Consider the following 14,425-nt stretch of genomic DNA (forward strand, 5'->3'; position numbering starts at 1 on the left):
GTGGGGGTCCATTTTTCAGGGCTTCAGTGGTGTATTAAAGCGGAAGTTGCAGATCATCTCTGCTGCCCCATTAACCTCATGGTGGGCTGGTTACTGTCATCTCAGATTGCTGTGTTTTTTTGTATTAGCTTTGCAGATGTTGAAACTATTCTCTCTCTTTAGCACTGTAGATTTAACACTCAGTGTACAAGACCTGACTGTACATTTTATCATCCCACCATTACTGTACCACCACGACATGCCTTGAAATGGATTCGACCTCAAACCAGGTAAAGGTTAAAATCAGTTTTTCTAATGTCATTTCAAATGCTTTTCTAGTATCTAGTTTCTTAAATTTATAAGCATACAAATTCGGGGGAAACTTAATCACTTTGGTTTTTCTCTGCTGTTCAATTAAGGGTCCTTTGGGAAAATAACCGACTACATAAACCAAATTTTGTTTCATTCAGCAATTGCTTGTTTACCTAGATCATCTCCACATCAGATTTTTCTTTAACTTCTGAACATACTATGTGAACATAAACTTAAGGCCTTCAAAAGTTATACTGCTTACAAATCTCACATCAGTTTTCTTAGACATTAGTAATTGTAAAACATTGAAAGTAAATTTCAAAATATTTTTACTGTGGCCTGTAAATTTAAATGCATATGTTAGTATTAGAACCAAATAGTCATTGTCTGAAAATACTCAACTTCTCTTAACTGATGCTAATTAAAGCAGTTAATTGAAAAAATTTTTGGTTTTGTTTATTCAGTGAATGACACCCAGTGCTACCTGGCAGAAGACTATGAAGTTTGAAAGTTTCCATTACTGATGAAAGACATTCTACAGAATTTGTCAAATCTTTGAAACTTGGAATATATTGCTTTCATAATAATGAAGTTTATTGCCTATCATCTGAAGTGTCTAATTTTTCAAGTTTGTACGTTTATTAAGTGATTTTAACATTGGGTGTTTTTTTGTTGTTTTGTTTTGACTATGGAAAGATAGTTTCAGGAGAAGCCGAATTCTATTAAAACATTTGAGGCATGTTTGTTTGTGTGTGAAACTGCTGTGTTCAAGTATCAGCATTTACAATGTTGGTGATATCATTGTTTGTTAGTACTGATAATCCAGTTTCAGGCTACAGCGTTGCTGTGTGTGTAGAGAGATGTATGAGGGGAGTGTCCTTATTCCAAAGTTGGATTGCTGTTTTCTTCAACTCTGAAAACAGGAGTGGCCCAAAGTGTTGAGGTGGCTTAAAACAGTTATTCAGTCCTACTTTTAAAGTGAAGTTAGTTAGTTTGAAAAACATGATAATACAAGCTTCTTGGGTTGAGTGCTGCTTTGGTAAATCATTCCCAAATATCTCAGTCCCTTGCTTTCTGAGAAAGGATGAGTGAGGTGGGGCGTGTAGGGTGAAACAGTTGGAATGGCAAGGGCAAAAAACAGGAACAGTTCCTTAAAATGCCTTCATTTACTGTTAACATATGTTTTTTAAATAAATATTTTGGGATCTACATTATCACAAAATTATACAAAATTTTTTTACAAGTATATACATAAGGTATCAGAACAAACTTTAAACTCACAGGATTATAGCTATACATATATATTTTCACATTCTGAAAAATCACATTCTCAGACGTAACTAACTCCACAGAAAATATAGTTATTACTGAAGATAATTTTTTTAATGTAAAAGTTAGATTTTTTAAAATGACAGACTGTATAATTACAGAGATCAGATGCGTAAACTGCAAAACTTTTGGAATACTGCATGAAAATAGGGTTTTGTGTATGTGGTTTTAAGATTGTTAAGGCAAGAAGTGTCCAATGCTTTAGAATTAAATAACGGATCACTGATTTTAAAGACGATGTAGTTTTTTAAAAAGTAAAGCTAAAAGTTGTTGGTTAGAAAAGAGTTAATGCAAAAGGGATAGTAAAGACTCAAAATATTCTCAGGACCAAATTAATTAAACTATTAAAAAAAAAGTTCATTGACTTGCTTAGTCATATACCCAAGGGATAATAAAACTACGTGTGTAAAAGTCCACGTTTCAGAGCCTAAAACCAGCAGCCTTGTGGCCATCTCTTTTCCATTGAGAGAAGAAAGAATTATCCAGTTATTAAACCATCTTTTAAGTTGCACTTTGCTGTGCTTATAAGACTTGAAACAAACATTAGAAAAAGTGCACACAAGAGCATGCATAAAGCTATCATGTAGTTAGTTAGTTAGGCTTGGGTGAAATGAATGACAATTCCACTTCATTCTAAACAGTTTTCTTCATTGAAGGTATTTTTTCATTCCAGTGTTAACTTACTTGAGATGCTTTACATCTGTGCAGAAGAAATTTGTTTTAAATTGTATTTCCAGAAATTTAAACAGACTTTTTAGTATCATTACTTACTTATAAGTGGAGTATAGTTGCATTCTCATCATCTCACTGTAAAGAACGTAACTGGGAAACAAACAAGAGCTTCAAGTGGTTTCAGTTCAGCCATTTTACAGGGAAATAATAACATGCTGAAATCAGGTTGTTTTTTGCTATTTAATAGACACAGCCTGGAGACACATTTAAGAGTTTTTTCCTTGAGTTGCTATGGTTTATGGGCAAGCTAAGGTTGACTCTAAAATATCTGTTGGGTAACTAACTTGGTCCAAAACGAACCATCATTGAAAAAGATCACCAAAAATAAGGGAACAGACGTGGCTAGCATTCCACAGTGGAACCAGGGTGCAGAGGGTGCTTTGGCATGCATCTGCCAGGAACAGGACTAAAGGTGCTAGGAGAAGGCTCGGGTTACAAATTCGGGAGTTCAGTCAAACACTGCACACAAAAATAATTCTCTGGGTTAAAAAAACATAGGGCATAATCTACATGGCCTATTGTGGTTATTCACCTTCCCTTAGTTGATGGCTCCTCTAAGCAAGGTGGCTGTGGGATGACTACTTAAAATCAACCTGACCTTTAATCGGGAAACTGACAACAGTGATTCAGGCTGGCTTACCAGGTTGGCCACTGGGAAGAACAAAAATGCAGTGGAAGCAATTTTATCCTATATAGTTTATTTGCTTAAGGTTATAGTTAAGAGTTTCTACCCACACTGTAAAGGAACTGGAATTTCTCTTTAGCCAAAAGCAGGTGAACTTGACTCAAGGAAAATCTGAAACTGCAACAGCCTCAAAAATAGGGGGAGAGGAGAGTGTGGTTCATGGGATTTTTTTGCTCTAATTTATTGGCGGCTCCTTTATAATACACATGAATAGAAACTTAATATTAGTGTTTTCTCAAATTGGGCTTAGTTTAGGAGAATCCATTGATAAGAAAAACGAAAGAAAATGATCTTAATGTTTCAAGCTTCTTAACAAACACCCCAATCAGTCCTTCAGACACAGCTATTCAGAGCTTTAAAACTGACCAGGTTCAATCAATCACTGCTTAGGCTTTCCATGATAAAATTCAGCCATTTCCGTTTTTAATATTTACAAGGTGTTGCACATAGAAAACAGATTTCCAGAAACCTGAAGAAGGGGTCTACTATGCTACGAAGATAATTAACACATTAAAGTAAAAATTATAGGACCCAAAGAGCATCTTAAACTTCTTCATACTTAGAAAAATATATTTTTAAATAGCAGTCTGCATAACTTCCAGTCTTCAGGAAACTACAGATAAGCTAAACAGCAAGTTCCTGAATGGCAAGTACTGATCTTTGGCAGCATTTAAAGTGAACAGGAGTAAAGATCTAAGTTCAGCCCCAATCCACCAAAAAGGAATTTTTATAGACAAGTTTACAAGTGGACCTATCTTCATTCCTTTTGGAAGTCAGCCGATGGGGTGACATACATCTAACCAAGTTTTTCCAATAGAAAAAAAAGGCTATAAAAATTTTATTTCAAGAGTTACTAAATTGTATAACTTCGTAAATGTGAACTTAACGCTTTAGTTTACATGTTAAACAATGTTTCTATTAGACTACATCTTTAAATATTCAGTATTCTCTGCCAGTTAAATACTATTGCTATATAAAACCTTCAACTGTACACCATTGGAAATGATTGTTCATCATACTACTTTTTCATTAATGAGGCCATGATCATATTTTACTCTTTCAATTATAGAGATGAATTCTGAACATAAGATTGACAGCTCAAAAATGAAAATGTAGCGATCATACACTACTAACTTTGGATTTGTTCCTGAATTTAAAATTTCCAGGAGAAAAATGTCCTTTATAAACAGGACTTTATTAATGCTTAAGAAGCATCATATTCTCCAGTAAAGCCTGTGTGTGTTTTCTTAGGGAAAACAATGTTTGCCTTTTAAATCCTGTGATCCTTTAGGGTGATGGTGTATTTCCTTATGTGAACACAAGGATAAAATATTTTATTAAACAACTGAAACTTGAAAATAAAATATAAATTCTAAAAAGAAAAAGGGTTGCTAAAAAGAGGAAGAAAATTATCCAAATTGGGTTTTTAAGGTTTTGGTTCATTTTTTTGAGGAGCACTGTCTCCCAAACCTCCCCAGGAAGTCTGCCAAATCTGCATCCTCCCTAAAATGGGGGGTGGCTTTTACCAGCAAATATTTATTCAGTCCCTCCTTGAAATGTAATTATCTGGCAGTGTATGGATTATGGACAGTTATCTAGTGCATATAACAAATATTTTGAACTTATCAATCTTTCTGCTATTTTGACAAATTTGGATAAATCCCTGTTACAGTCTTAAGTTAGCACCACATGACCATGCAGGGTTTGGTTCTGGTTTTTTTCCTCTTGTGTAGTTCCGGTTTCTCAAGGCTGTTACTTTATGGAGTCTTCTCAGCATCCATATCTTTCAGTGAGGCATATGTACACATTTCCAGACAAATAAACTGCAATCAGAGAAAGAACTGCAGTGAGTTCATTATATTTCTAGATTTTCAGAACAGTTTAAAATGTTTTTAATTAAGCTTTCAAATCATACATGTGTAAAAGCTTTACTCTTTCAACTCCGTTTATTCTGTGTTTACACAGTATGCGACTCCAAGGAGCCATCTGGTTATGCTACCTTATTATGATGACTAGCTGAGTCCATAAACTGAACCTGTCGAAGAAATAGTAATAATCTCTCAACTAGTAAAAGATAGTCCTGCTCTTCTTGGGCTGCGAAAGTTACCAACCTGCAGTCGTCACCTCCAGCACTAATAACATGTCGATCACCACTGGTAAATCGAATATTTGTCACATGGGGTGAATGACCCAAGAACCTTTTGTGCTTCGCCTAAAAAACAAGAACAAAGCTCAGGGTGTGTGATGAAAACAGAAGTCAAAGGTTCCTAATCGGGAACCATTATCTCCATCACGAGGGCTGTGGAGAGAGAAAGCAGTTTGGAGCACAGCTAATGATGAAATGCTTTTTCAGAATTAGTAATGGATCTTCATTGAAAAGCATTTGAAATTTGGTAACAGACTGATTAAAGGTTTGATAAAAGACTAATCACAGGATAGTTTGCGAAGATGGCGTGGCTTGGGGGCAAGGGGAGACAATTTCTAATAGCTTTTATTTCAGAGTAATGGATTTAGGAAGTTTGGAGAAAATTTTAGAATCACAAATTTAAAAGTATTTTCAAATCATGAGACAATAACATTTTAGCTATTATGTGGGAAAGAGTACTAATGATCAGAAGTCTAAATCAGGAGTAAAGTTACATCAAATACTAAACCCAACGTCAACTTACAAATTTTTCAGGACATGGGAAGTCAAATAACTTAACCATGCCAAAGTCATCTCCTGTTACAAGGCTGATTCCTGAATGAGAGACGCAGGCACAGGTGACATCGGCTTTCTCAGCATGTCTGGACCAGATTCCCATAACTTCATCTCCTAGAATGCTAGAGAGAAGGAATAAAAAAATCCACCATAGCACAGATAGGTTTACCATACTGAAAAAGTTTCTTGGTAATTAACCTCTGAGTACCTAGTTACGTTATTTAAACACAGGAATAAGTTATGACAAGGTGTTACCTGGAAGCCTGAACCTGCCGGGATGGCACTCCCTCCCCCCCAATACACACACCTTTTCTCAATGAAGTTCTATAATTTTAAGGGTTTATAGATTAATCCTTTAAAAAGTCAGTTAATACTTTATGATAACTGATAGAACTATTTTAAAAGTGTTGATGGCATTTTTCATTTTCATTGATGGTTATGCACGGTTATCTGTTCTACAGCCAGCAAATTTGAACCCATTTTATAAGGTTTCATTTCTAACAGCTGCTATCAATAGCATTCCTTTAGATAGGGAAATAATACAGTTGCCTAACAGTACCCAATACATGTTTTCATTGTCTGTTATTAAACCTACTTATGTTAAGGAAGTATCAGGGCATCTTTAAAGTCACAACTTTGATTTCCTTTAATTAAAAGAACTGATAAAGCATAGAAATATATTTTATCAAAAGGGGTCCCAGCATGAGTAAGTATATCATTCTCTTCTTAGGAAGAATTCAAGATGGTAACAAAAACTTAAAACTCAATTACTGCTCCTTAGTGGGAATGGCTCTAACTGTTCAGAAATAGGATTTTCCAGTTCTCCTAGCTGACCTTCAGTCAGCTCTTCCCTTCTGATATATGAAATATTTACCTAGTCCATGTAGCCCAAGTAATTCTGTCAATGGCAGCCTGATCCATGAGATGTTTTCCTGAAGGCACTTCATAGACATGCCGTTTATAGCAACCAGTGGAGACCTTTCATAATATTAAAATGGAACAATTCCATCATGTGAGAGGCAAAATCCAGAAGTAGTTTATAGTAAACTGGCAAAGTGCTACTTGATTTACATTTCTAACATTATTAAGACTAAAACATGACCACAAAAATCTGTGAGCAAAAAAAATGAAGAAAAGGACTGGTAAGAATAGTAAAGAATTTATGCAGAAACAGTGAATAGTAGTGAATAAAAGGCAAGAGTTGAGAAGCTCTGAAACTGAGGAGTTTTAAAAGCATTCACTAACAAAATGTAAAAACTATTCACGTAGTCTTGGTACTGTACCTGGAGATGTCTGCTATCTGCAGAGAAGTCCATTTGAATGACAAAGCTTGGAATGTCTTTGCAGTAGCTGATTCTGTTAAGGGTGGGACCCAGTGTTAGGTCATAAAAATCCACTGAATTCTCACTGGAACCCACTGCCAGAAACCGGGAATCTGGACTAAATCTGAACATGTAACAAAAGATTACATGTAAAAGATGCATTAGACCACATGAAATAGTATAAACATTTAAGACCACTGACTTTTCAGCTCTCAAAAATAAGTATTTGAGATAAATAATGTGTGATATGGCCTCAAACAGATTTACCTGATAGGCACAACAGATCGTGTATACTGATATTTGTCTGTGTTACATAAAACAAAAGGTTTATATTTTACTTCAACATTAAGTGGTTCCTGAATTTTCATCTCTTAATTTCTTTAAAAATAGCTCAGTTTTTAAAAAGCCACTATCAATTTACATATATTCCTAAATTACATAATTCAGTACGATAGGATCCTTTCATCTGGAAAGATCATGTCTTAATAGCAAGGGACACAGACCAGCTTAACTCATGCCACGTTATTAGATGAAGTGATACTACTTGAAGCTTGGAAGAAGTTATTTTAAAATAATAAAGTACTATTTGCCTATCGATGATGCAAAGCAGTATGGGACAGTTCAGTTTTTTGAAAACGCTCCATAAGTCTTGCTGATGTACCTTTGGGAAACTGGAGAGCTGAGGGAAGCCATAATTACTGTTTTATATACTGAAGATCTGAGGAAGGTTTCATTTGTAAAAACGGTTTTACTGGTGAAAACAGTGCAAGCTTTTGACAGACCTGGATTTAATAATCTATCTTGATCACATAGAAGCGCTCAGTAAATGGTAACCACTGTTAATATAAGCTTAAGCACTGAAAAAGGCTCAAGAAAAGTTTTAATTAATTCATAATCTGGGGCATTGATGTTCAATGACTATGGATTAAATGAATGAACTATATATTCAGTGGAGATGAAGAGAAGTAAAAGACGTTTGGGGTTATAAGTTTAATTTTTCAGGCTTTCTAAGAGATGTTAGGGGTTATAACTTTAATTTTCCAGGTCTTTTTTTTTTTTTTGGCTGCGTTGGGCCTTCGTTGCTGCACGCGGGCTTTCTCTAGTTGCGGCGAGCGGGGGCTACTCTTTGTTGTGGTGCGCGGGCTTCTCATTGTGGTGGCTTCTCTTGTTGCGGAGCACACACTCTAGGCACACGGGCTCGGTAGTTGTGGCTCACGGGCTCTAGAGCACAGGCTCAGTAGTTGTGGTGCATGGGCTTAGTTGCTCTGCAGCATGTGGGATCTTCCCCGACCAGGGCTCGAACCTGTGTCCCCTGCATTGGCAGGTGGATTCTTAACCACTGCGCCACCAGGGAAGCCCTTCCAGGCTTTTTTTTTTTTGCCATGCCGTGCGGCTTGCGGTATCCTAATTCCCTGACCAGGGATTGAACCTGGGCCACAGCAGTGAAAGCGCCAAGTCCTAACCACTGGACTGCCAGGGAACTCCCTAATTTTCCAGACTTTTAAGGGCAGATGGAAGATAATTCTTGGCAGGATGAACTTACTGGACATGTCCAATGTGATACTTATTCATCAAACATTCCCTGAATACTTGCTATTAGAAGGCACTGTGGCTGGTGCCCAGTGGACTCATAATTTAGTAAGGAGAAGTAGATAAGTATACAAACAGCCATATTTCAGCATACAATTTATGATGTGTTGAAATGCTACAGGCACTAAGGACCTTTTTTCCAAATGCAAGCTGGGTCATTTAAAGAGTATCCTTGACATACCATTCCATTTGTTGACTAACCTGATATCATGGATTGCACATCGTCTCTCTCTCTTCTTTCCCCATATCTTTAGAGAGCTCACAAGTAAAATAATAAACTCTCCATTTTTCATTCCAATAGCCACCATGTCCCCTTCAGGGCTGTAACACACAGTACGAGCAGCATGTCCCAAATTCACTTTGTTCAACATCTTCTGCATAAGAACCAGAAGAGTCACAGAGAACTACGTTAAGCAGAGTACTTACAAAGTAAAGCAGTTTCTCCCCCAAATCCTCAACGCAATGCTGACACAGTTCTGTAAGTGCTAGCAATTTAGGACTTTGCTTCTTAGAAACTGTAACATCTTTTAAATAAATTATACCTACTTTATCAGCAATGTCCCAGAGTCTCACTGTCCCATCTTCTGCAGCAGAAAGGAAAAAATCCCTGGAAGGATGTGTCGCCAGTCCCCATATAGGTCCATCCACATGACCGTTAACTAAAATATTACATGCTGCATTTTTCTCTCCAACTTCAATTATTTCAGCATTCCTTGTCCCTACTAGTATCTTGCCCTGAAACACAAGTGGGGCCAATATATTTAATGGGATACCACAGTTGCTTTTCTTAATAATATGAGAACGACCTACTGGCCTATGTGATACTGTGACTTAGAGTAAGAAATATACAGATCTTCCTCAACTTATGATGGGGTTGCATCTGATAAGCCCATCATAAGTTGAAAATGTCATAAGTTAAAAGTGCATTTGACACACCTAACCTATCAAACATGACAGCCTGGCCTACCTTAAACATGCTCAGGACACTTACTTGAGCCTCCAGTTGGGCAAAATCATCTAACACAAAGCCTATTTTATAATAAAGTGTTGGATACCTCATGTCGTTTATTGAATACTATCCTGAAAGTGAAAAACATAGCGGTCGTCTCGGTACAGACAGCATGGCTGTAAGTGAATTGATTGTTGGCCCTTGCGGCTGACCGGGAGCTGTGGCTTGCTGCGCTGCCCGGCATCACGAGAGAGGATTGTACCGCACGTCACTAGCCAGGGCAAGATCAAAATTCAAAATTCGAAATATGGTTTCTACTGAATTTGTATCATTTTTGCACCATCTTAAAATCGAAAAACTTTAACTTGGGGATGGCCTATATATTTGGTCTGTCCCCGCTTACTGGCATGAAGCTCCTAAAACCCTTGGAATTTCCTAGGTGATGAACAAAAGAGGGGTATCTTTTGTTATGGACCTCACCAAAGGATGGGGGCTGGTTGCCAGGAGACCCAACTATGTGATTAGGGGTTAGGGGCTGGCAGTTTCACTCTCTCCTCTCCCCATCTCGGGGATGGGAGAGGGGCTAGAAGTTGAATCAATTACCAATAGTGAAAGATTTAATCAATTATGACTATATAAGAAGCCTCCATAAAAACCCAAAAAACCCAAAAGGTCTTTGGAGAGCTTTCAAGTTGGTGCACACGTGGAGATGCAGGCTGAGTGGTCATGGAAGCTCCTCTCCCCTTCCCATATACCTTGCCCTGTGCAGTTCTACATCTGGCAGTTCATGAGTTATATCCTTTTACAATAAAATGGTGATCCAGTAAGTAACGTGTTTCTCTGAGCTCTGTAAGCCACTCTAGCAAAATAACTGAACCCGAGGAGTGGTCGTACAACCCTCTCTAACTTATAGGCAGTGGGTCAGAAGGACAGGTAACTGACTGGTGTCTGAAGTCCAACGAGGAGTTGCTGGGAACTCCAAACTACAGCCGGTCAGAAGCATAGGTAAGAACATGGCATCTGATGTGGTGGTGAGGGGAGCAGTCTTGTAGGATCGAACCTTCAACCTGTGGAATCCAATGCCTTCTCTGGTAGATACTGTCAGAACTTAGTTGAATTTTTGGATACGCTGCTGGTGTTGGAGAATTGTTTGGTGGTGTGTGGGAAGCACCCCCAAACTCAACATACACACGTTGGATTTGGGTCCAAAACCAAAATAACATACTTTCAGAGAATTTTTTGCTTTGACTAATTTAGTAGCAAGCCAGCCATTAGCTCATGCAAAGCTTTCTATGACCAGAGGCGCATCTGCAAGAGCACTGAGCCAGGCTGCATGTGCGAGCCCACGCTAAAGATAATACACCTCGCTTCTCCAGTCATCAAAGTTTTGACTTTGACTACGATATGTTAGTCTGAAGATCTCCAAAGAGGTGTAAGTGCATTGGGATACAGGAAGAAAGTATTGGATTTTAGTTAAAAATAACTATAAATAAAAGTAAGCTTAACTAATATTTAATACACAGACAGGATAATACATGTATGTAATTTATAAATACACTTATTGTGAGTGCATGCACGGTCAAATTTTTTAGAGCAATGTGTATTTTTTATACAAATGGAGACAGCTGCTTTAATCAAAACGAGTCAACTGGCAAATAAATTCAACTGTCTACCAGAGTTGAATTAGCAGATGCAAGAAAATAAGTAGGTTTAGATACAGTGCTTAGGAGAACAGCTTCCTGTCTTTCTGCAAAGAAAGCAGCAGAGAAGAGGCAGAGGAAAACTGGCAAGCAAGTCCATCTTTACGTTATTATTCGTCAAGTTGCGAAAGGTGAGAGAATCACAGGAATAACTGTTTTCTACTGTCTGCTGCACTGTAATGCCTCAAGAAACATCTTACTCTGCCTCTGCACACAGAACGGACACAATCTGTGACTTGTCCTGTCTCAAGCCTGAAGGCGCGGCATCGCCTCAGTTCCTGATCCCACAGTTTGACTGCTCCTCCTTCTTTTGACCTAAGAAAATAACAACCCAAACCAAAAGAAGCATTTATTATTGGCTATTACAAATAATTTTTATTATAAACAAATACTAAATTATAAGCAGAACAGAAAAAGAGGCTCCAATCTTTATATTCTTCTAAACTTTCTATGGCAATTTTAAGATACAGTGTCTCAAACATTCAGTTTAAGCAAATTTTATTTTATGAACACTTATTTTTCTGACATTAGCATAAGTTTATTTAGCACTGCCCCCTGCCCATACATCATATATCCTCTCTCATAATACTTCTTGACTGAGGAAACGTGCAAAGTGAATTTTTTTTTTTTTTTGGCTGTGCCATGTGGCTTGTGGGATCTTAGTTCTCCGACCAGGGGTTGAACCTGGGCCACAGAAGTGAAAGTGCCAAGTCCTAACCACTGGACTGCCAGGGAAGTCCCCAAAATGATTCTTAATGTTAAGAGGATAATGGAAATGCAAGGCTAGATAATAGGATTACAGATGCTGTGCTACAGAATATATTTTCAGGGCCAAAAGAGCAGCACATTTCTTTCCAACCATTATTATTAAATATGCTACTGAACAGTTTAGTAGGTTACTAGTGAGTAGGAGTGTGCAAGACTAGATGAGGTGTGGAAACACGAGTGTCAGAGTAATATGCAAAAGATAAATATAGCCCATCTACGGTTTTTTCTCTTATACAGTCTTCCTTTATGTGAAAGGCAAAAGCTGCTGCATATTTGTGAGTTCTTTCAATGCTGTATAGGAATGTACTTACTTCCTGGTCACATATACATTCCATTTTAACATGCATATGAATATGTTAGTAGGAAATCAATGATAAGTATCTGGTTTCCACTGGGAGATTTGAAAACCACTCAGAAAAAGGCCTCTCCGCACACATTTTGAGGTCTTGTCTTAATTTTATCTAACAAGTTTGCCTCAAGCAAAAGCAAACAAGGCAAAGTTTATTTCTAGTATCCTCTCATCCTTTTCTAATGCAGCAGTATGAATTTTATCCCTTAGTATCCAGTTTGAACCAAAAAGAAAGCAGGCAGTCGAGATGCATCCTGAGTCCAATGGCAAAGATTCCCCCATAGATCACCACCTACTACTCAGCCAATATTTATACAGGCAGAGAGACATTAAGAAAATCAATTCCTAACCTGCAGGATAGCTACCTATCCATACCTCAGAAAAATGATCACCTAGCTGGAGTTTAGACTTATCTACAATGTGAAAAACACTGGGAGGGATTTAAGACCAGAAATAAAAATCAACAAGAAGGTGCATAAAAGGCAGTAAAGGAGAAGCATATGAGGAGGAAGGTCAGAGGATAATCCATGTGGCCTAGACATAACTAACTGCAAACCAGAGGCATCACAACGCATGAATATTCAGTAAGGCTGTGAAAAGAAAGAGGACTCACGGCCTCTCCTTGCCACCAGTGACAATAAGTCCGTCTCGAAGGGTGGTGTACATGGCAAACACAGGCCCGTTGTGAGCTCTGGCCACGATTCTACACAATATGTGGTCTTTCCACACACAGACATCTCCACTGATGGTACCTGTAAACGTCAAGTTATTCTGAAAAGGAGTGGGGAAGGGGGAGATAAACTCATGAAAAGTTCAAATAGAGTTCAAACAGCAATTTTCTATGTAAGTGTGAGCCTATGTCACCTTTTTTTTTTTTTTTTTTGGTAGTGAAACAAGTGTTTATTAGGAGGAAAAAGGGTACGTGTGGAGAGACACATGGGTGGACTCAGAGAGAGAGTCGTGCTATGTCACCTTTTTGATACAGAGAGCATGGATGGCGGGAAAACAGTAGAGTCAAGAGTCTGAATACCTGAACTCAAGGCTTAGCTTTGTTAGGGCCATTTCCTTTTCCAGGTCTTTTGCTTATTAGCTGGAATAACTTTGGTCAAGACTTTTAACCTCTATGAGTATCAACTTTTTCAGTGTAAAATGAGGGATTTCTAAGTCCCTAAGGTCTCTAAGGTCCCTTCCAATTCAAAAATGCTGTAATTCTAGTTTATATCATCTCTTTGGATTGCTTCCCTCTAGCTGCCCAAGAAATAACTTAAAGGTCATTAGTAACTGAGATTAAAAATAAGAATAGGAATAGGAAGTGAAAATAACTTTTATTAGGTTTGATAAAGTATTTTGTCATGGAAAGTAAAACTATTATCTGTAGTAAAGTTGTAGTTTTTCAGAAATTGTATATGAAAATTAATATTTGCCATGATTTCTTAAAATCAAAATAGCAAAAGTTAATGCATTTCTGCAATGAATCCAAAATAAGATAAATCTGTTAAGGTACCAAAAGTTTAAGAATGATTTAGGTGACTTTGAGAATTGCAAACCTGATATATAGTTCATTTATGCAAAAACTGGAGAAATCAAATCCTGCATTATGTGCTATTTTTGTCTCATTTTAGCTTCACTTTTAGAGCAACTTGTATAAGATCCTTCACCAAAAACAATATGGAAAGAACCAATAAGAAAATAAGATTTTGGATTGTATCAAAAACAAACAGATTTTCTTGAATCTGTCTGAGAATACTAGTTTGTATGCTTAATTTCCCTACAATTTAATATTACTTCAAATTCCTCAGCATTTATGCTTAATCTCTATATCTCATATTTGGAAAACAATGATTATATTGGATTGGCCAAAAAGTGCCTTCGGTTTTTAAGTAAAAATAAAAGACACATTTTTCATTTTCACCGAGAACTTTACTGAACAACATATTCACCTTTTTGTTCCACCACCTTCTGCCATTTTTCAGGCAACTTCATAATTCCATCTTCCCAAAACTTTTTAT

At 37.3% G+C, this 14,425-nt stretch overlaps 2 protein-coding genes across 9 annotated transcripts in view; one reads left to right on the top strand and one right to left on the bottom strand.

Moving 5' to 3' along the window:
- ZC3H14 (zinc finger CCCH-type containing 14) overlaps window positions 1-1,269 on the top strand; it is a 39,294-nt gene extending 38,025 nt beyond the window's left edge. For 4 of the 8 annotated variants that reach the window (XM_061181159.1, XM_061181156.1, XM_061181157.1 and 1 more), the window contains 2 exons: window positions 163-269; window positions 756-1,268. In XM_061181159.1, the coding sequence (XP_061037142.1) occupies window positions 163-269; window positions 756-762 (114 nt within the window). In that variant the 3' untranslated portion in view covers window positions 763-1,268. Of the gene's footprint in view, window positions 1-162; window positions 270-755 lie in introns of all 8 variants that reach the window. The other 4 variants (XM_061181154.1, XM_061181155.1, XM_061181158.1 and 1 more) reach the window with 2 other exon arrangements.
- Window positions 1,270-4,426: 3,157 nt separating this feature from the next.
- The window catches only part of EML5 (EMAP like 5), a 163,913-nt gene continuing 153,914 nt past the window's right edge, over window positions 4,427-14,425 (bottom strand). The window contains exons 34-42 of the mRNA XM_061181152.1: window positions 13,030-13,187; window positions 11,500-11,614; window positions 9,197-9,385; window positions 8,852-9,024; window positions 7,022-7,184; window positions 6,613-6,716; window positions 5,707-5,860; window positions 5,149-5,249; window positions 4,427-4,860 (exon numbers count right to left, since the gene is read on the bottom strand). Coding sequence (XP_061037135.1) covers window positions 4,824-4,860; window positions 5,149-5,249; window positions 5,707-5,860; window positions 6,613-6,716; window positions 7,022-7,184; window positions 8,852-9,024; window positions 9,197-9,385; window positions 11,500-11,614; window positions 13,030-13,187 — 1,194 coding nt within the window. The 3' untranslated portion in view covers window positions 4,427-4,823. The remainder of the gene's footprint in view (window positions 4,861-5,148; window positions 5,250-5,706; window positions 5,861-6,612; window positions 6,717-7,021; window positions 7,185-8,851; window positions 9,025-9,196; window positions 9,386-11,499; window positions 11,615-13,029; window positions 13,188-14,425) is intronic.

This window comes from Eubalaena glacialis, chromosome 2 (assembly GCF_028564815.1).
Source record: "Eubalaena glacialis isolate mEubGla1 chromosome 2, mEubGla1.1.hap2.+ XY, whole genome shotgun sequence".
Classification (NCBI taxonomy): domain Eukaryota; kingdom Metazoa; phylum Chordata; class Mammalia; order Artiodactyla; family Balaenidae; genus Eubalaena; species Eubalaena glacialis.